This window comes from Sus scrofa, chromosome 1 (genome assembly GCF_054392235.1).
Source record: "Sus scrofa isolate SSC_HxYL_T2T_F1_AM1 chromosome 1, Sscrofa_HxYL_maternal_Yorkshire_Landrace_v2.0, whole genome shotgun sequence".
Taxonomy (NCBI): domain Eukaryota; kingdom Metazoa; phylum Chordata; class Mammalia; order Artiodactyla; family Suidae; genus Sus; species Sus scrofa.
In genome coordinates this window covers 281,406,913-281,427,927 of record NC_139383.1, presented here as the reverse complement: position 1 = coordinate 281,427,927, position 21,015 = coordinate 281,406,913, and the positions used below count along the sequence as shown (strand labels likewise).

The 21,015-nt window shown below is 50.9% G+C and overlaps 1 protein-coding gene across 9 annotated transcripts in view; it reads right to left on the bottom strand.

Moving 5' to 3' along the window:
• LRSAM1 (leucine rich repeat and sterile alpha motif containing 1) overlaps positions 1-21,015 on the bottom strand; it is a 43,884-nt gene that overhangs the window by 20,075 nt on the left and 2,794 nt on the right. For 7 of the 9 annotated variants that reach the window (XM_005660441.4, XM_084996884.1, XM_084996910.1 and 4 more), the window contains 9 exons: positions 20,746-20,802; positions 19,784-19,828; positions 18,702-18,779; positions 16,718-16,786; positions 15,617-15,701; positions 14,547-14,668; positions 9,919-10,009; positions 5,837-5,967; positions 383-412 (listed from right to left, as the gene is read on the bottom strand). In XM_005660441.4, the coding sequence (XP_005660498.3) occupies positions 383-412; positions 5,837-5,967; positions 9,919-10,009; positions 14,547-14,668; positions 15,617-15,701; positions 16,718-16,786; positions 18,702-18,779; positions 19,784-19,828; positions 20,746-20,802 (708 nt within the window). Of the gene's footprint in view, positions 1-382; positions 413-5,836; positions 5,968-9,918; positions 10,010-14,546; positions 14,669-15,616; positions 15,702-16,460; positions 16,787-18,701; positions 18,780-19,783; positions 19,829-20,745; positions 20,803-21,015 lie in introns of all 9 variants that reach the window. The other 2 variants (XM_084996908.1, XM_084996894.1) reach the window with 1 other exon arrangement.

Below are 21,015 nucleotides of genomic sequence, written 5' to 3'. Positions count from 1 at the left end.
GCACAGGCTCTGCGGGCGTCAGGACATGGGGGCAGGGTGAATCTACACCTCAGCTCTGAACAGTATGGGCTACAGGTCTGAGCACTGAGCAACTGCCCTCAGGGCCCAAGGGGAAGAAGAGGGCTGTTCGCTGGCACAGGCAGAGGTTTACAGCCTGGGGTTGGGCTCGACCTCTCTGAGCCTCAGTGTTCTCATCTGTCACTGGGAGACACGCTCCCACCCACCGAGGCTGCATGAGGATGCGGTGAGGTGGCGTGTGCAAAGGGAAAAGGAGACTGTACCCTCTGATTCGAGGCAGGAAGACCCTGTTTCCTCAGGTATTTTATAACAGTTGAGAGAGTTAATGAGAAGCAAAGGGACGGGACAAAAGGCATAGTCTTACCTTTCTCTTCTCATAGTCAGAGAACCTGTTCTGAGGGGAGATAAAAGACAGTGGTCAAGAGAAGGTGGGTGGCAGTGGTCCTCACTGGACCAGAATCCCTGGGGCAGCCTGACACTGCTCAGACTCCCAGGCCACCTAGAGTATGGCACCAGGGCTGAGAACCACTGGGCCTGGCACACTGCACGAAGGTCTTCAAGACGGGTCTGGCGACACACAACTGAGGAGGCGTGGTGCTCCAAACAGGAGACCAAGAGATGGCTGACTCCCTTGCACGTCTGCATCACATGCCTGCATATGTTTGCGTGTGCATGTCTGCACACCCCACACCTGCACACTCCCGGACACTTACACATGCACAGAGGTGTGGGCACAAGTTCCCACACAACGGTTCAAAGAGGGAAAACACTGGAAACAACTCAAACGTCCATCAACATGCAATTACTTCAATAAGTCGAGGTGCAGCCTTACAGTGGATTATTACGCAACCGTCAAATGATGGGGGAATGCGGAGGCGGCCACAGAGAAGGACGTCTGCCATCTTTCACTCTGGTGTAAAAACAACTCTGAGCTTTGCGGTTGTTGAGACAAAAGCCAGGAAGGAGAGTCATTCATCATGGAGTCCCCATTGTGGCTCAAAGGCAACAGACACTACCAGTATCCTTGAGGATGCAGGTTTGGTCCCTGGCCTCACACAGCGGGCTGAGGATCTGGCGTGGCCGTGGCTGTGGTGCAGGCCAGCAGCTGCAGCTCCAATTCAACCCCTAGCCTGGGAACTTCCATATGCTGTGGGTGCAGCCCTAAAAAAAAAAAAAAAGTCATTAATCATGATGGTTCATGATGGGTGCCTCCAGGAGGTGAGACTGCGGGGGCGGGGGGAGGTGACATTTCAGTTAATGCATTTCTGTATTGCTTAGATTTATAACAAGGAGCATGAATTGCTTTAGCAGTTTAACAACACCCACGTACTTTTTTTTCCTTTTTCAACTGCATCTGTGGCATATGGTAGTTCCCCTGGCCAGGGATCGAAGCCAAACCAGAGCTGCGACTGCTATGGCAATGCCAGACCCTCAACCCACTGCACTGGTCTGGGGATCGAACCAGCTCCTCCACAGAGACAAGCTAGATTATTAACCCACTTCACCGCAGCATGAACTCCCTCACATTTTTTAGTTACCCTTCTATCTAGTTACCTGGCTCTGAGACCAGAATCAGTCTTCGCCTGAGCTGAAAAAGCAGCATTCTATTAAGGAAATAAAGATTTTTCCTATGCTGAGGCAGTAGTCAATTTTTTTTTCCTTTTTTTGGTCTTTTTTTTTAGGGCCACACCAGCAGCATATGGAAGTTCCCAGGCTAGGGCTCCAGTCAGAGCTGTAGCTGCCTCCCTATACTACAGTAACCCCAGATCCGAGCTGCGTCTGCGACCTCTATCACAGCTCACAGTAATGCCAGATCCTTAACCCACTGAGCGAGGCCAGGGATTGAACCTGAGTCCTCATTGATACTAGTCGGATTCGTTACTGCTGAGCCACGACGAGAACTCAATAAAATTTTTTAAATTAATCTTTAATTATTCAGATATCTGAAAATAGTTTTGTAAAAACTAAGCATGGCACATAAAAGAACCCACTGACCACTCCCAGGCCTAATCCTGTCCCCCTCCCCTATGCAATGTAAATATCATTATCAGACCCAAATCCACAAACCTACTTACATAAATTATATACATTTGTGTGTGTGTGCATTAAATTTTTTTGCTGCGTGTGTGGCATATAGAAATTCCGGGGCCAGGGACCGAACCCAAGCCACAGCAGTGACAATGTCGGATCCTTAACCTACTAGGCCACCAGGGAACTCCCTAAAATTTTTTTTAATGAAAGTATAATTTACATAATGTAAAACATCCTTTTTTAGTGTATAATTCTATAAATGTTTTCTTTTTCATCTTTTTAGGGCCACACTCACGGCATATGGAGGTTCCCAGGCTAGGAATTGAATCAGAGCTGTAGTCACTGGCCTATGCCACAGCCACAGCAACATTAGATCTGAGCCACATCCGTGACCTACACCACAGCTCACAGCAATGCCAGGTGCTTAACCCACTGAGCAAGGCCAGGGATTGAACCTGCATCCTCATGGATGCTAGTCAGATTCATTTCCGCTGAGCCATGACGGGAACTCCAGTTTTTCTCTTTTTACAACTGCACCTGCAGCACATAGAAGTTCCCAGGCCAGGGGTCGAACTGGAGCTGCAGCTAGGACCTACACCACAGCCAAGGCAACACCAGATCCTTTAACCCACTGGGCAAGGCCAAGGATCGAACCCACATCCTCACAGAGACAACACTGGGTCCTTAACTTGCTGAGCCACAACCGGAATTCCAGTTTTGACAGGGGCATGCAGTTATGTAACTACCACTCTAGTCAGGACAGAGAAGAGCCCCAGAGCCCCTCAGCTCCCTGTGTCACTCTGGCATCAACCCCCCTCCCACTCTCTGTCACCGGAAATTACTCATATCTTTTCTCATATATATGAACTTATTTTTTTAAGGGCCGAAGTTGCAGCATATGGAAGCTTCCAGGCTAGGGGCCGAATTGGAGCTGCAGCTGCTGGTCTACACCACAGCCACAGCCATACCAGATCCGAGCTGTGTCTGGGACCTACACTAGTTCATGGCAGCATCTGACTCACTGAGTGAGGCAGCATCATGGATAACAATCGGGTTTCTTATTGGTTTTCTTTTTTTTTTTTTTGCCTTTTTGCCATTCTAGGGCCGCTCCCACGGCATATGGAGGTTCCCAGGCCAGGGGTCTAATTGGATCTGTAGCCGCTGGCCTACGCCAGAGCCACAGCAACACAGGATCCGAGCCGCGTCTGCAACCTACACCACAGCTCACAGCCATGCCGGCTCCTTAACCCACTGAGCAAGGCCAGGGATCGAACCCACAACCTCATGGTTTCTGGTCGGGTTCGTTAACCACTGCGTCACGATGGGAACTCCTCGGGTTTACTATTGTTGCGCCACATTGGGAACTCCTGAACCTACTTTGTAAACATAAAAATGGAGATACTTTCATTGTGTTCTGTTTATCCATCTGTCCAGTAACCCAGGTCTGAACAGCTCTATCTCATGGTATGGATAGGACCCGCTAGTTCAGCCTCTTCTCGTTGACAGACATCTAGGGCTGCCAATAACATTTCACTCTACAAATAAGGCTGCAACGAACCCTCCTGTAAATGTCTCCCTGTGCAAGTGTTTCTCTGGGGCATGTGCTGAGAAGTGGGACTTCTGCATAATGGCCTATGCCCACTGAGGTGCCTGACATACATCGTCAAGTTATCATCCACTGTGAGGATACGGATTTCCATCCCCAAGAGCAATTTATGAGGCCGTTGTTTCCCCACTCTCTGGCCAAGAGAAATGACCACAGTTAAATCTGTGCCAACCTGAGGAAGAAAATGGCATTTCATTGTTTTAATTTACCTGTTCCTAATTACTAGTGAAGTTGGGCAGTTTTCCACGTTTATTGATCATCTGTACTATCTTACTCTGTAAGGCATCTATTGCTGTATCTTTCCTCCTTTTTTTTCCCCCCTTAGGATGGTTTTCTGCTTCATTTGATTTGAAAGAGTTCTCTGTATGTTCAGTCTGCTAACCCTTCATTAGAATTGTTGCAAGTACTTTGAGACTATCAATTGACACAATTTTCCCGGATAGCAATCTCCCTCTGGCATTCTCATGGAATTGTCCAAGGAGATATAAAACTATAAAAGCATTCACAGCACCACTGGAATACAGGGAAGGGTGGCAGCAGGAAATCAAAGAATAATTAAAAAAAAAAAAATCACTGGAGGATACGAATTCAAACCCACTGCAGCTGGTGCCCCTCCCCCCACCGCCCCCCTGCCATCAGAGGCCCTGGCCCGTGGGCCTCCAGTGTGGGAGCAGCCGGTAGGGGGAGGGGCTGGGATTGAGGGGGGTGGGCCAGAGGTGGTTTCTGTCCGGCTCCACTATCAGGTGCACCCCGGCCTCTGCGGCGAACCCTTGCTGAGCTTCCTCCTCCATCCCTGACCTAAGCTAGGTCACCCCCAGGGACCAGGGAGGGCCAGCCTGTGGCTGGTTCCTGACACGCGAGCACAGCAGGGTAGGCAACCTATACGAGCTGCAAGGAGGCAGGAAGGATTTAATGGGAGACAGCCTGACCGATACAGACAGGATGCCCACTCTCCTGAAGCTCCACCCAGTGGGGAGACAAACATTTACACTCCATGTAATTTAGAGCTGTGACTGCAACACAGCAGGAGCCTGTTCCCAGGACAGACCCCCTCCCCCAACCATCTGTCTCTTGTTTGTAGAGAAACTTTAGCCAAAGAGTGAGAAATGAGAAAACAGAGAGACAAAAGAAAACAATCAAGCAAGACAAAATAACTGTTTCGCCATGAAGTGAAGTCAAGGACCTTTAGTTTCTCCCGAAAGGCCATGGATCATATCCTCTTTTGCAGATACTGAAATAGGAGGAAGACGTTAACTACAGGATGACCAGACCACAGCCATGATACAAGCTGCTCCGTCTCACATGATTCCAGAACCGGCCTCAAGGAAATGGGAACAAATTGACCCTGGAGTTGAAGATGAGCCATACCTACAACAATCAAGACACTGCTGATCAGACCACCACAGGACCAACTGCAAAATGACTGTCAGAGGTGCCTAGGCTGCTCTGCACGTAGCCCCCTCCCTCCACTGCATACCCCTGAAACACGCCTTTAAAAGCTCTTGCCCCCTGACAGACAGTGGGGAGTTGGTTCTTTGGTACATGAGTCCACCTCCTCCCCGGGATGGCCAGCTTCCTCAGTAACGCTACTTTTCCCTTTACCAGCGCTCTCTCAGTACTGGAACCTTCAACAAAGAGCAGCTGAACCTGAGGTCGGTAACATGACAAGTGCTCCCAAGGAAATGCTCGGGGCTCCCTGAGAACACACAGGAGACCTGACCTGGGCTTCTCAGAGGATGTGATGTTTAAATTGGGAACTGAAGGGGGTTCCCTGGTGCTCAGTGGGCTAAGGATCTGGTGTTGTCACTGCTGTGGCTCTGATTACAGCTGGGGTGTGGGCTCAATCCCTGGCCCAGGAACTTCTACATGCACAAAAACTGGGAATTGAAGGATGAGACCGAATTATCCAGAGAAGGTGAGTGGGGAGAACTCCAGACCGAGGGAACCCATGTTCAAAGAGGAAGGTGGTGCAGCTGGTGCTGGTAAGCTAGTGGGGTGAGGTGGCCTCAGAGGCCTTAGGAAAGCTTCTAAACGTGTCGGTTGGAAGGGAGGTGAATTCCAGTGTGATAGAGGAACCCAAGGCTGAAGCTCTGACGCCCCCCCGCCCCAGCCCCTCCCGCCAAGGCCTGGAGCCCCTGTGCACACCCCCACTCCACACGCCAGCAGACAGCTGGGCCTTACCTGCCACTCCACCTCCTCCCTGCAGAATCTGTCTGAAGGCCCATCAGGGCTGTCTTGGGAGGTCTTGGTTCCATCTTGCTCCAGAACAGGCAGCAGGTACTGAGAAGGGGGGTAGTATTCCAGCCCCAACGCTGCAAGAGATGGACACAAGCTGACCAGGACGGAGGAGACAGCCTCAGCATGCAGAGCCGTCAGCTCCTGGCCCCGCCACCCCCTCCCTTCCTCCCCAGCATCCCCTCTGCTGCCTGCTGCCCACAGGGCCCTCCTGTGCTGCTCACCGTCCCAATGCCTGGGCCTGAAAGGTGGCAAACGCTCCGAGAGCATCAGCTGAGTGAATAAATACCGCTCTCCCAGCTGCCTCTTTCCCAGCCAAGTGAGAACAGGTGATGGGAAAAGACTGAGCTTAGTAGAGAAGCCTGGGTCCAAGACCCAGCTTCAGCCAAACTTCCTGCATATGTGAGCCCCCAGGTGAGACAAGACGCTCGCCTCCTCTGGCCTGGTATGGTTTCCTCCCGTCTGACTGGAAAGGATTCACCCTTTTCCCGTTTTGCCTTATTCTTGCTAATTTGTACGTGCTCTTTATAGTTAATAACCTGCAGTTAATCACCTCGGGTCTATAGTACATATTGCAACTATCTTGTTCCAGGTGGTAACTGGTCTTTTCAACTTTGATGGTACCCTTTTGAGGTAAAGACGTTTAGATTTTAAGGTAGTCAAATTCATCTTTTATCCCCCCTCAAAGGATATAAATAGCCAATTCATAAGAAATGGTAAAAATGGGCAGTAGACCTAGGAAAAAATAGTCAAATAATCAGAGAAATTACATTAAAATAATTGGCTTTCTTGCTTATTCATCAGATTAAAGGCTTTAAATTTTTTTGTCTTTTTTGGGGGGGGCTGCACCTGCGAGGGTAGGAGTCAAATTGGAGTTGCAGCTGCCAGCCTACGCCACACAGGATCCGATCTGCATCTGTGACCTACACCACAGCTCACACCACAGCAATGCTGAATCCTTAACCCACTGAGCGAGGCCAGGGATGGAACCTGTGTCCTCATGGATACTAGTCAGATTCATTTTCACTGAGCCACGATGGGAACTCCACATTAAAGACTTTTGAAGATCACACCAAGCGTCAGCCAGGTGTGGGAAGAGTCCCCTCGGGTACTCCTTCCAGAAGGAAAACTGATGTAACCTCTTCAGAGGCAACACGGACCACCTGTACCCTTTCACCTGCCATCCCACTACCGCCTGCCCCATGGGAGATGCCTACGTGAGGTGTGGGCTACACCTCCACTCCAGGGGAAAGCTGGCAAGGGTCTCCACATGTGAGCAAGCGACGGGGCTCTGCCACGTGCAATTCTCTCCAGCAGTTTCCACACGTTACGGCAGACCCACACGTTACGGGATAGGAAAAGGCCCAGGACCGAGTCTTGAGTGGAAAGAGCAGGGCGCGGAATCACACAGGATGATCTCTTTTGTGGGGTCTTTTTCTTTCACATTTTAAAGAGCAAAACCGCATATTTCACGTACATATACACACCTACTACACAATTGACCTCAATCACAGGACATTTCTCAGGCGGCGTAGTAGGTACACGTGGGTTCACTGCTCTATTCCTCCTGCCTTTTGTCTACCTAGTGTTGCGTCATTTTAAAGTCTTTCTAGATGAGGTCTGGGGCTGGCTTGACCACTGGCCCCGTTACTCACTACCACCACCTGCGCTCAAAAGTTGATCTGGTAGCTACGTGGCCTGGTTAGCGGCTGTGTGATGCATGTGGACCTTTTTTCTTTTTTAACTGAAGGATGACATATGCACAGAAAAGAGCATAATATCTGTATGAAGAGCTCCGTGAGTGTTCAAAAGTGAACACAACCTCATCAGCAGGAATCGGGGCTGGTTCCGATCTCAGGTGCTGATAAAGGAGCATATTCCTCTGCATCTGGCTTCTCTCACTCCACGTGTGTCCAGAGCTCACCCAGGTTGTTGAGCGCAGCTGACTGCTCTTTCTGCCTGCGGTGTGCTACATACGCGAGCATAAAACAGACTATCACCCTACCACTGATGGGCATTTGTGTTGTTTCCGGTTTGGGCTGCTATCGTTGCCCTGCTGTGAACATCTCTGTACTTGGCTTTGGGCATTTGTTCTGTTTTTGTTTGTTTTTTTGTTTTGTTTGTTTTTTGCTTTCTTTTTTAGGGCTGCACCCGCAGCATATGGAGGCTCCCAGGCTAGGGGTCTAATCCGAGCCACAGCAATGCCAGATCCCAGCCATGTCTGTGAGCTACACCACAGCTCGTGGCGATGCTGGATCCTTAACCCACTGAGCGAGCCAGGGATCGAACCCACAACCTCGTGGTTTCTAGTTGGATTCGTTTCCGCTACGCCACGACGGGAACGCCTGGGCCTTTGTTCATATGCACTTCTCTCCAGTGTCTACACGAGGTGTGGAACCGATGGGTCAGAGGGTGTGGATGTTCAGCCTGAGTAGACATTAACACAGTTTTCTAGAGTAATTTCCATCCACCCCTGCCTCCTGCAGAGTGGACGCTCCAGCTGCGCCACGTCTTCCTAATTCTTGGTATGAACTTTGGCCACGTTAATAAGTGTCTCAGGGTTTAAGAATGTCTTCCCAGTTTTTTTCCTTGCAGTTTTAAGTGTTTTCTTGTTGTCTGAAGTGATGTTGAGCACTTTTTTCAGATACTATTGGCCCTATAGCTATTCTATGAAATTCCAATTCAAGTCTTTTCACAATGACTCTCCTAGTCGACCTGCAGGAGTTCTTTTTATCTCCCAGGAATAAGGGCTTTATTGGATGTGTACATTGCAAACACCACCTCCAGCCTCATGGCTTGCCTTTTCCTTCCCCGAATGGGGTTTTTTGAAGGGGAGAAGTTTTTGATTTTAATGAAGTCTAATCTACCAATCTTTTATGGCTAGTGCTGCCTGTCTAAGGGAAAGGGCAAGGTTATTTTTCCCCCGCGTAGATATCCAACTGATCCAGAATTGACAGGACCTTCGCTTTTCTTTCTCATTGCTCTGCCTCTGTCCTAAGCCAGATGACCACATGCAAGCGAGTCTCAGCCATGTCCTAGAAGTTCCACAGGTAACTGGAGCCTCTAGTTAAGAACATCCAGGCTGACAGAAGGCGGCTGGGGGTAATGCTTTCCCCTCCTGGCCCTGGATTCTAGCTCCTTCTGCTACCCTGCTACTCCTTCAAGTCCAATCCCCTGCAGCCTTTCTCCTGGTCACGCCAGTGACCTCCTAACCAACTGGTCCTCCACCGTTGCTCCCCCCGGGCCCTCTTCCTTAACTGCAGCTGGAGTGATCTCTGTAAAAAGCAAATTCCATCAATCCCAATTGTTTCTCTTGCCTTTGCCTTTGCGCCCAGCCCCTCGGCCTCCCCATCATGCGCCTCCCCCCACCTCCCAGCCAGCCCCTTCATCATGCACCTCCTTCTGCCAGGACCAACTTTCTCTCTCCTAATCACCCCTACGTTTCAGCTGAGGCACCTTCTCAGAGAGACCTTCCTCGAGGCCTCAGCTTAAACCACGCGCCCCATCTCTGTCTCAAGGCTAAAACGTCCACCCCAGGGGAAAGCTGGCAAACAGCCTCCACACGTGAGCAGGCGATGGGGCTCTGCCACGTGGAATGCTCGCCAGCAGTTTGCCAGGCAGAGCCACGCATTGCGGGATAGGAAAAGGCCCAGGACCGAGTCTTGAGTGAAAAGAGCAGGGCGTGGAATCACACAGGGTGATTGCTTTTGTGGGGTCTATTTCTTTCACATTTTTAAAAGAGCAAACCCTCACATTTCACACACATATATGTACCTACTACACAGTTTAACTCAGTTGCAGGACAATTAGGCTGTGTGGTAGGTACACATCCGTTCACTGTTCTATTCCTTCTGCCTTTTGTCTACCTAGTACTGCACCATGTAAAAGTCTTTCTAGATAAAGGGTTGGGTCTAGCTTGACCACAGGCCTCCTCGGTTGTGCCGCCCCCCACCCCCACCCCCGTCCTGGCTGGTGCAGAGTAAGCCGCAAGGGTCGCTGAGCAAAGGAGGCGGGCTGCTGGGCTTTACCTTTGCAGAGGAACTGCTGAATGGCCTCGGTGCCAGCGCTGCACACCTCCTGAGGGGGGTAAACCATGGACGACGCGTCGAGGCTCAGAGTCTGCAGACACAAGGGCACCCATCTTCACACGTCATTCACTTCACTGCCCCACACAATAAACCCACCTGGCTCAGTCATTACGTTGTGTGTTCACTTCCTCCTCTGCCAAGCAGGGGAAGCTCACCTGTCCTGTTCCTGCTGCCTTCTCTACACCTAGCACAGTCAGCAGCATGCAGCAAGCAGTCGATTCACGTTTTGGGATTAATATAGGAATGAATGGGGGGAAAAGGAAGCTATAGGACAACATGTAGAATAAGATTCCATTTCTGTTAAAAAAAAAAAAAAGTATACTCTGGAGTTCCCGCTGTGGCACAATGGGACTGGTAGTGTCTCTGAAGCACCGGGACCCAGGTTCAATCTCCTGCCCAGCATAGTGGGTTAAGGATCCAGTGTTGCCAGAGTTGCGGTCACAACTGTGGCTTGGATCTGATCCCTGACCTGGGAACTCCATATGCTGCAGGGCAGCCAAAAAAAAAAAAAAATATATATATATATATATATATATGTATATATATATGTGTGTGTATATATATATATATATATACACATTCATATCAGTGCATTTATAGAAAAAGAAAAAGATTTGGAGAAATTATACATCAAACTCAAAGCGGTTTCCTCTGAAGGGTAGATTCTGGGGTGCTCTCTACATGAAATATTTTTTAACTTTGGAATTTTTAAAAATAAAATGCAAATAAAAAGGCAATCTGGTTTTTATTACTTAATTTTTTTTCTTTTTATGGCCGAACCTGTGGCATATGGAAACTACAGGGCTAGGGGTTGAATCAGAGCTGCAGCTGCCACCTATGCCACAGCTACAGCAACAGGGGGTCTGTGCTGTATCTGCAACCTATGCTGGATCCTTAACCCACTGAGCGAGACCAGGTATTGACCTGCATCCTCATGGAAACTATGTCAGGTTCTTAACCCACTAAGCCATAATGGAAACTCTACCGTATAGTTTTTATTTTATTTTTATTTTTTGTTTTTTGGGGTTTTTTTTTAGGGCCACACTCATGCATATGGAGATTGCCAGGCTAGGGGTCAAATCAGAGCTGTAGCTGCCAGCCTGCGCCACGGCCACAGCAATGTGGGATCTGAGCCGCATCTGCGACCTACACCACAGCTCACAGCAACACCAGATCCTTAACCCACGGAGCAAGGCCAGGGAACCAACCTGTGTCCTCATGGATACTGGTCAGATTCATTTCTGCTGAGCCACAATGGGAACTCCATATAGGGTAGTTTTTAAAGTAAGAAAAAATAGGAATTCCTGTCGTGGCACAGCAGAAACTAATCCGACTAGGAACCATGAGGTTGCAGGTTCAATCCTCGGTCTTGCTCAGCGGGTTAAGGATCCGGCGTTGCCATGAGCTGTGGTGTATGTCGCAGACATGGTTCGGATCCCACGTTGCTGTGGCTCTGGCGCAGGCCAGTGGCTACAGCTCTGATTAGACCCCTAGCCTGGGAACCTCCATATGCCGCGGGTGCAGCCCTCAAAAGACAAAAAGACAAAAAAAAAAGAAAGAAAGAAAAGAAAAGAAAAACCAAACGTTTACACCAGCACACCTGCATATGTTTACATGGAGCCCAGGAAGCAGGGTCACGCTAACGCCACAAGCTGTCCACAGCCATCGTGTGAGTGTTTTAACTATGCCCTCTTCTGCCATCACGTCACTTCCCTAGGCCCTTCTGATCCCACTGAGTGCCGGCACGAGTGACTTAAGGGCCCTTTAGGAACTGGTTTCCTCTACTCCTAGAACAAGGACAAGGCCCGGGAAGCCACCAAGTGGGAAGAGCAGGCAGACATCCCTCCCCAGCCATGGCTGTGCAGCCCTTGCAGCTGCTGGGTGCTGAGTGCACACACACTGATGGGGGAGCCTGCTCGGGAGCAGAGACCCTGACAGCCTGGGGGTGGGGAGTCCAAGAACAGAACATCCCACCCTAGAGGGGCCAAGTCTAAAGAAAATGAAGCCCACATGGGTTAACGTCAGTCACCGACAGTCAAGTGCAGTGGCTTCAAAGCACAGTTGAAGGGGTGCCTCTGGGACTGAGGCACATCTGGTACTGTGGCCAATTTTAAAATTGTAACTGGTTAAAACTAAAGGGAATTTAAATTCAGTTCCTCAACTGCACCAGTCACATTTCAAGTGCTCAATAACCGGAGGAGGCCAGTGGTTACTGTGTGATGGCACAGATCACAGAGCACGTCCACTGCCAGCAGGAGGAGCAGCTACTGGCCAGCACTACACTAGGTCAGACGGCCCTGGGTCCAAACTCCTGCTTGTCGTGTGCGGGCTGTGGACCCCGAACAGGTCCCCTGCCTTCCCCAAGCTGCAGCCCCCTCAGACTCAGACATGCACAGCATCACCCACCTGGGAGGCTGTGTGATGGGTACTATGAGATAAGATGTGCAAGAGACCTTGGCCTTAACCAAGAATGGCTGCTGTTTTAGTCTCATCCTGAAAAAGAGGTTTGTCCAAGGCGTCACAAAGAAGCTTAAAAGGTTTCTTTACAAGAAAAGATAAAAGGAATCACTCTCTGAGCTCTTACTAGCTGTCAAAATACTTTCGGAATGAGGAATGCGGCTCTGAGCTGTGCTGCCTATTATGGGAGCCACTAAGCATGTGTGCCTATTTAAATACAAACTCATTAAAATTAAATAAATGGGAACAGGGAGTCCTTGTTGCGGCAGTGGGTTACGAACCCCACTAGTATCCACGGGGGTGAGGGTTCGGTCCCTGGCCTCACTCAGTGGGTTAAGGATCCGGTGTTGCTGTGAGCTGTGGTGTGGGTCACAAACGCGGCTCAGATCCAGCACTGCTGTGGCCGTGGTGTCGGCCGGCAGCTGTAGCTCCGATTTGACACCTAACCTGGGAACCTCCATATGCTGCAGGTGCGGCCCTAAAAAGACAATAAATAAATAAATTAAATAAGCACACAGCTGGATGGTCACACCAGTCACATTTCAGGTCCCCGAAGGCCCCGTGTGGCTGTGGTTACTGATTGGGACAGCACAGTCACTGGACATTTCCACCATCCAGAAAGTTCTACTGGACAGCACAGAGAATAAGCATGTCTTGGTCTGTCTCTCCAGCCTGCTTAGGGAAAGGAGCTGACTATCCTGTCCTTTCTCAGGCTGGCCTTCACAGCAGGAGGGACCAGCCACGGGGGTCAGCCACCTGCCTTTGCTATGTCTACCCACCAACCCACTCCTGGCACAGACGCTGAAGCCCAGCAGTCTGGCTGGACAGGTAATTCACTGACGGCTCGTCGTCAGAGGATGTGGGATGCTTGGCCAGACTGTGTATCACCCTGAATGGAAAGTCCCCTTGCCAGAGGCCAAGGGACACAAAGCACAGGCCCTGGATCCAGACTGCCTGGTTTTCAATCCCATCTATGACATTACTATCTGTGTGGTCCACAGGGGAGCTCCTTAAACTTTCTGTGCCACAGTTTCTACATCTGCAAAGGGTGCAGCGGTGTTTGGCTCACGGGGTTTCTGTGAGGATACAGGGAACTCAGGCAGGTGAAGCTCCCAGCCTCAGTGAGCAGCAGGCAAATGGGAGCCGTCCTGCCATTCTGACGTCCCTGGATGAGCTGCCTGGTGTCAGCATCTGTTAGGGGCTGAACTGTGTGCCCCCCCAAAGCACATATATTGAAGTCCTCACCTCCAGTGCTCCAGAATGTCACTGCATTGGGATATAAGGTCTTTAAAGAGGTAATCTGGTTCTAAAGGAAGTCGCCAGTCTGGGCCCGAAGCCAGGATGAACTGGTGTAACCTTATAAAGCGGAAGCTAGGGGCTCAGACACACACTGAGGGATGACATGAGGACACCAGGAGAAGACGGTCACCTACAAGCCAGAGAGCGGCCTCGGGAGACACCAAGCCTGCCGAGACCTTGATCTTGGACTTCAGCCTCCAGAACCATGAGAAGATAAATTTCTCTGGTTAAGCTGGCTCCCCAGCCTGTGGCGCTTTGTTTCAGCAGCCCTGGCAAACTAACCCAGTGTCTCAGGAAGTGTTGCCTCCTGCTTGCCACCATCCCCTGCTCTGATGAAACCAGTTTCTGCAGCTCCGAGCAGAGGCCACCCCTCTCGAGGGCACCTGGGCTCTTCATGTGCTGGACCTCCGGGCACAGCATCATCTCTGCTCTTCCCTTTAACACCTCCTGGGCTTTCCCACGCCTGCCTTCTCCTGAACCATTCTCTCCACCTGGAATGCTCCCGTGACCCAGGTCTGCGTCTCCCAAACACTCCTCTTTCAAGGTCTGGCTCAAATACCACGTCTTTCACCATGTGTCAGTTAACCCCCCCAGGATGTGGCATTATCTCAGAAAAGTAAGATGCTTTTTTGCCTCCAATATGGCAGCACAAGTCACATAATTGCAACTGTTCACACTTCAGTCGATCTGAGCCCCTGAGGACCTAGAGCTCTGAGACCCCGGCACCCAGTGACCAGGACAAGCCTCCAGGAACATGGGGGGGAGTGGTGGGCAGGCCGGAGAGGACCCAGGCGAGAAGGCTCCCCACCTACCTCCAGGGTTCGAACGTGCGCCAGCATCTGTGGCAACCTCTGAACCTTGTTGTCGCTGATGTCGAGGGTGCGTAAGCTCCGAAGCTCCCCCAGGGTGTCTGGAAGCTCCTTCAGCTTGTTGTCTGGAGAGACCCCAGTGGTGCAGCTCAGCACCCCAATGCCCTTTCCCCAGCTTCCTTCCTGACACCCGCCAGGACGTGGGGGAGGTGGGCGCCTCACTCTGAGCCTGGGGCGTGTGCCAGGTCCTGGAACCCGAGGCTCCCAGAGGAAGAACCCGGCAGTGAGGGTGCAGTGACCTGGCCGCAAGTTCCCACTCCACCCCTGACTGGTGAGTGACAGGAAGACTGACTGGGGCTCCCTGGGCCCCAGTTTCCTCGTCTGTAAAAGGGGGACGATAACATTACTGGACGGGAATACTGAGGGAGTCCATGCGCTCACGCCCTTGCGGTACTCTGCACAGTGCCGAGACACACTCAGTGCCCAGGAAACGGGCACTGTCATCTGTATCATTTGCACGTTAAAAATGGGTACCCTTGAGGCCAGGCCTTCTGTGCAGAAGGGCTGAAGGACAAGAAGAAGAAATGAAAGAGCTGGGGGGGAGGGTTGGAGGGGGCAGGGGTTAGAACACTGGCCTGACCTACCAGCATGGCACTGGGCGGGTCCTGAGCAAGTCACTGCTCTCTGAGCCCCGTTTTCCTCACTGTAAACTGGGGGTGAGACCTTCTCCCTCTCCCTATGTCACAGACTTGTCACAAGGCTGCGTCGCTTAGTGTAGGCTCTTTACTGGGTGGGGAGCGCTCCTGAGAACCGCTCTCATGGCCACCCACTGTCCTGACACAAATGAGGGGGTCTCGGGGCCTCACCGTCATGTTCCTCACGGCCTGCCCTCCTCCCTGTAAGGCCCTGGCCGGGGCCCTCCAGATGCCCTGTCTCTGACCACTGGCCAACAGGAGATCAGAGGGTTTAGAGTGACACTTGGGGGCTGGCTGCCCTCGTGCCCCTGTGGCTGCCAGGCGAGTCAGCCCAGAGCCAACCGAGGGTCACGCAGACAGGGCTTCCTGAACCCCTACCTTTCAGGTTGAGGGTCTGGAGCTGGATCAGGTTCCCGATGGAACGTGGGAGGGACGTCAGTTGATTCCTTTCCACATTTAAGACCTAAGAAAGAGGAAAAAGCGACATGAGAGCCCCGCGCACAGACAGCAGCGTCTACCCTGCTTCAGGCCAGGTGTTATCCCCGGCACCACACACACGTCTTTATCTCCCGACATCCCTGTGAGGAAGATATGGATTACTGTGATCCCATTTGAGAGATGGGAAAACTGAGGCTCAGGGCGGTGAAGTCATGGGTCCAAGAGAGCAAAGCCAGAATTTGAACCTGGGTCTTGCTGAGGTTGTATCATTTATGCTGACCACAAAACAGCCAGTAATGGCCCGCGATCGGATGGGAGAAAAGAAGGAGACGAGCAGATTCGGGGACACGTGGGCTGCCATGGAGGATAAGCCACCTGGGCAGAGGGAAGAGCTGCATGGAGGGGCCTTGCCGCAGGTGGGGTGCAGAGGGCCAGAGGGTCTTAGGAGCTGAGGGCAGGCAGCCAAAGGAGAGGGCAGGGAGGAGGCTGGGGAGACAGCTGGGCCCAGTGTACAGGGCCTGATGGGGCCCAGGGAAGAGAAGAGATTTCCGTCCAAGTGCGAAGAAAAGCGCGTCTTCCTCTGGGAAACGCAGATGAAGCTAAGACGCGCCTCACAGAGCAGCTGGGAGGACTCGGCTGACATTGCAAGCGAAAAGCTTAGCTCTTAGCTCGCTGGCCTGGGGCGCAGGTAGCCTCCACAATGCAGGAGCTGCCACTGACAAGGAGCAGAAGTGGGACAGCGAGTCAGAGGGCGGAAGCCATCATTCTGCAAAGGTAGACTCACTGGCTGAGTGCTTCTTCGGTCAAGTTGTGGACGCTCATGACGACATCCCAAAAGCACATGCCAGAAACATGGCAGAGAGATGCCCGCAGCCCTGACGGCGCTGCTGACACCGTCACTGACATCTCAACAGCAAAGGGGGAGGAGCTGGCACCAAGGGCAGCCCTGACCAGGGCTCGACCCGAACATTCCAAGTCTGGGTGGCTGCAATGTCTTACTCAGGTGGTCAGAGGTGAGTTTTCTGGTTCCTGCAGCCATACCTGGAGGGCTGTCAGCTGCCCTATATCGTCAGGAAGGGCTGTCAGCTGGTTATCATGAAGGTCCAGAACCTGCGGGAAGGAATCAAGTTTAATACCCAAATGCCATCAACTGAGAAAGCTCCTCTGTGTTCAGTGGTGGGGGTGGGGTGCCCTCACAGCTCTCGTGTTGAAAATGAGAGCACTCAACCCTCAGCCTCAAACAGCTGGTCATTCCATCTCATCTTTTACTTTTCTGCTTTTTTTTTTTTTTTTTCTTAAGGTTGCACCTGGGAGTTCCCGTCGTGGCACAGCGGAAAGGAATCCAAGTATGAACCATGAGGTTGCAGGTTCAACTCCTGGCCTTGCTCAGTGGGTTAAGGATCCGGCGTTGCCATGAGCTGTGGTGTAGCTCACAGATGCAGCTCGGATCTGGCGTGGCTGTGGCTGTGGTGTGAGCCAGTGGCTACAGCTCCGATTAGACCCCTAGACTGGGAACCTCCCTAGGCCATGGGTTCGGCCCTAAAAAAGATGAAAACCAAAAAACAACAACAAAAAAACCCAAAAAGTCTGCACTCACAGCACATGGCGCTTTCCAGGCTAAGGGTCTAATCAGAGCTGCAGGTGCCTGTCTATTACCATAGTTACAGGAAAGTGGGATCCGAGCCACATCTGCAATCTATGCCACAGTTCATGGCAATACCATTGAACAAGGCCAGGGATTGAACCCAAGTCCTCATGGATACTAGTTGGGGTTTTAACCCTCTGAGCCACAACGGGAACTCCCATCTCATTTCCTTTTAAAAAAATCTTATACCATTTCATACATTTAGTCATCAAATATGTATTTTTACTGTTGAGTGAAAAAAATATAAAATGGTATGCACAGATACTCATGTCAAAAGAAAAAATTCCTTCTAGTGTAAATACAGACTTGCACAGTAAGACTACCAAATATGCTATAAAATACTGATAGTGGTTCCCTAAAGCATGAAATTACATTTTTCTCTGTGCTTAACTGTATTCGCTAACATTTTTAACAATGAAAATGAACAAGAAAAGCAAAGAATATGTTATATGTGTTCATATGTATGGACACATAATAGGCACATATGTGAAATATATGTGAATATAAACTTTTTTTGTCTTTTTGCCTTTTTCTAGGGCCACACCCCCGGCACATGGAGGTTCCCAGGCTAGGGGTCTAATTGGAGCTGTAGCTGCCAAACCTATGCCAGAGCCACAGCAACGCCAGATCCGAGCCGCATCTGTGAGCTACACCACAGCTCATGGCAACGCCGGATCCTTAACCCACTGAGCGAGGCCAGGGGTTGAACCTGCAATCTCACGGTTCCTAGTTGGATTCCTTTCCTCTGCACCATGACGGGAACTCCAGTATGAACATTTTTAAAGTTATCTTTTTTCTGATTATAAAGATAATACACATTGAACGAGAACAATAAAGAGGAGTAAAAACTACCCAAATCCCTGTGCTCCAGCGTTAACCACAAAAACTACTTTGATGCCTACGCTGCCAGTCTTTTCTCCACATGCTCACATGGAACAATCCTGGGGTTGTCTATGCCTCACGTGTACTGCGAATCTGGCCCAGACCCAGTCCTAGGGAGCTGACAGGAGGGAGGGAGCAGCCCCCCTCAGCGAGCTTTCACACACAATGCCCGGCGTCCCTCCTGTCCTTCCTGTTTGGGCTCATCGGTCTCCCTGTTCTCTGCTGGCTTGCTTGCCATGGGCTTTCCGTTTGCCTTTCGACCTAGCGAGCAGGCTCCCTGAGGTCAGGCCTGTGGCTGGCTCTCTTTGCGACCCCGCTCCACACAACGCACAGACGAGGTGCCCCCTAAACCATGCCAGTCACACCCCCCAGTCGCTGTGACATTAGGCACGTTTGGCATGAACCTCGACAGACGAGGTGGGAGGGGAGTGGGGATGCTTGGCCGCCACCTGGAATGCCATGCAGAGTCCCCGACGCCTGGGCCAAGGGCCGCCGTACCTTGATGGTTGCGAGACTCAGGAGGCTGCAGGATTTAGGAAGCAGGGAAGTGAGGTGATTTGTGTGGACAATCAACACCTGTGTGGAAAAGATTTTCGACGCGTTAGGCTGAGGAAGGGCGGCAGGTAGGAGGGCTGGAGGCCAGGCGGCCAGGTCAGCACAGGACGCGGGTGGTCCTGCCCACCCTACCCAGCTCTCCGCTCTTCCAGACATCACAAAGGGGATGTGGTGCAGAAGCATGGGGTCTCCAACTGTGGAACCAGATGACCTTAAAATCTGCAACTTCAAGGGTGAAAGGGAATTTAAAAGTCTAATTCTACCTTCCGTCCCAAGAACAGAACCCGTGCGGCTGTCCCGATCTTAACCTCCCTCAGCTGCAGTGTCTTCTCGTGGAAAATAGAGACTAATAAACTCCTGCCTCCGAGGGCTGCCACTGCTGGTTAACAAGCTAGCGGACAAAAGCACGCAGCCCAGCCGGGCGCGTGGGCCGGGGCTCAGTCATCAGCTGCTGTTTTTGTCAGGCACCGACCCTTGCATGGAGATTTCCAGCATCAAGGAGCTCCCTAGTCTGTGGGTGTGGGATGCATTTTACCTCCTTCGTGTAGATACTTCACTCAGAACACTCTTACCCATCTGCACTCAAGGCTGCAATATCTTTCTGAAAAATCTTTAATCTTCCCTGAATGACCAGAAGGAGATGAGTGTGGGTTTCATTACTCCCAACAATGACGTTACTCAGAGGCTACCGTGTAGCAGGCATTATACTCGGTGTGTTTTTATCTCTAACCACCTACCTACCTACCATCTCTCATTTAATTCTCACAAAAGCTCTGTGAGAGTAGAAAAGGAAAGTCGTTTCGCAGATGAAGAAACTGAGAGGTAAGAGTCTGAGGAAATTGCCTAAGGCAGGAGGGGGCAAAGCCAGGACTCTCCTGTGAACACACCTGCTGCAGGCTGAAGGTGTGCAATGCGGGGAGAAGCGGGAGCATCTACGCCAGGAAAACAACTCCTAGAATTCCCACCCGATTTCAAATAAGCAAACCCGCAAGAAACAATTCTCTGAAAATGAAGATCCGTCTCACCTTCTTCTGTAGAACTTTGCATGTTGCAAAAGCCCCAGATGGAATCTAAGATAAGACAAAGAAGAATCAGTGTCTCCCCTCCTGCCTGTGTTGGGTTTTTTTTAGGAATTTGTTTTATTTTATTCATGTGATTAATTTTCTTTCCTTTTTTAAAAAATTATCCCCTGAATATAATTTTTTTTCTACTGTACAGCATGGTGACCCAGTTACACATAAAGTACACATTCTATTTTCACACATTAGCATGCTCCATCATAAGTGACTAGACATAGTTCCCAATCCCAAAGAGAGTAGTCTGCATCTATCAACCCCAAGCTCCCCACCCACCCCACTCCCTCCCGCTCCCTCTTGGCAACCATCTCCTGCCAGTTTTTAACTTGTTTTCCGAGTGGGGCTAGGGTGAGGGAGAGATGGGGTGGGAGGTGAACAAGTGCTAAGCCCAGGGGAGGCTGGGGAGGAGGCTGCTCTGAGTGGTTGTCTCCCTTCCAATCAGCTATCGGGTGACTGCCCCGCCCACACACCCCATCCCCATGCCCATCATGACCTCTTTGAGGGGCAAGAGAAAGCTCTCCGGTGCTTCGCAGAGAACCTCAGGCTCTCCCTGAACCCAAGCAACCTGTGGGTACATTTTCTGGACTCCTTGACTCTTCAAGACTATGTCGAGGCCAAAAGATCATCTCAATTCTTTCAGACAAGAAAAAAATCTGAGGGAACATCTCTTGATTATTGCTTCTGGCTTTTGGGGGGGGGGTGGGGGCTTGACCTTGGCACGCAGAAGTTCCCCGGCCAGGGATCGAACCCGAGCCAGAGCAGTGACAACACCAAGTTCTTAACCACTAGGTCCCAGGGAACTCTGCTTCTGGCTTTTTAAAAGCCCCAGCCCACATCTGTCCTTTTGGGACAAAGTGATCCAAGAGAGAAGGGCAGATACAAATTCTCAGCCAGAACACCACCCTAGTTACCTCTGAGAGCTCACAGTTAGAGATGTCAAGAATGTCATCTGCCCCAGCTTCTTTTGCCTAAAGATAAAAGAATTTACAAAAAGTGTTCAAACAAAACATCCTTGCCAAGGGGACAAACCAGGCAAAGAAACACAGGATTAATTGGCTTGCAGGGATCACGGAAGTCATCTGGTTCAAGGGGTCCATTTTGCAAGTGGACCAATGACCCCTGCTTTAACGGGTCTTGAGGTCAGGGAAGAGCTGATGAACCAGTAATGACAAGTGTGATCC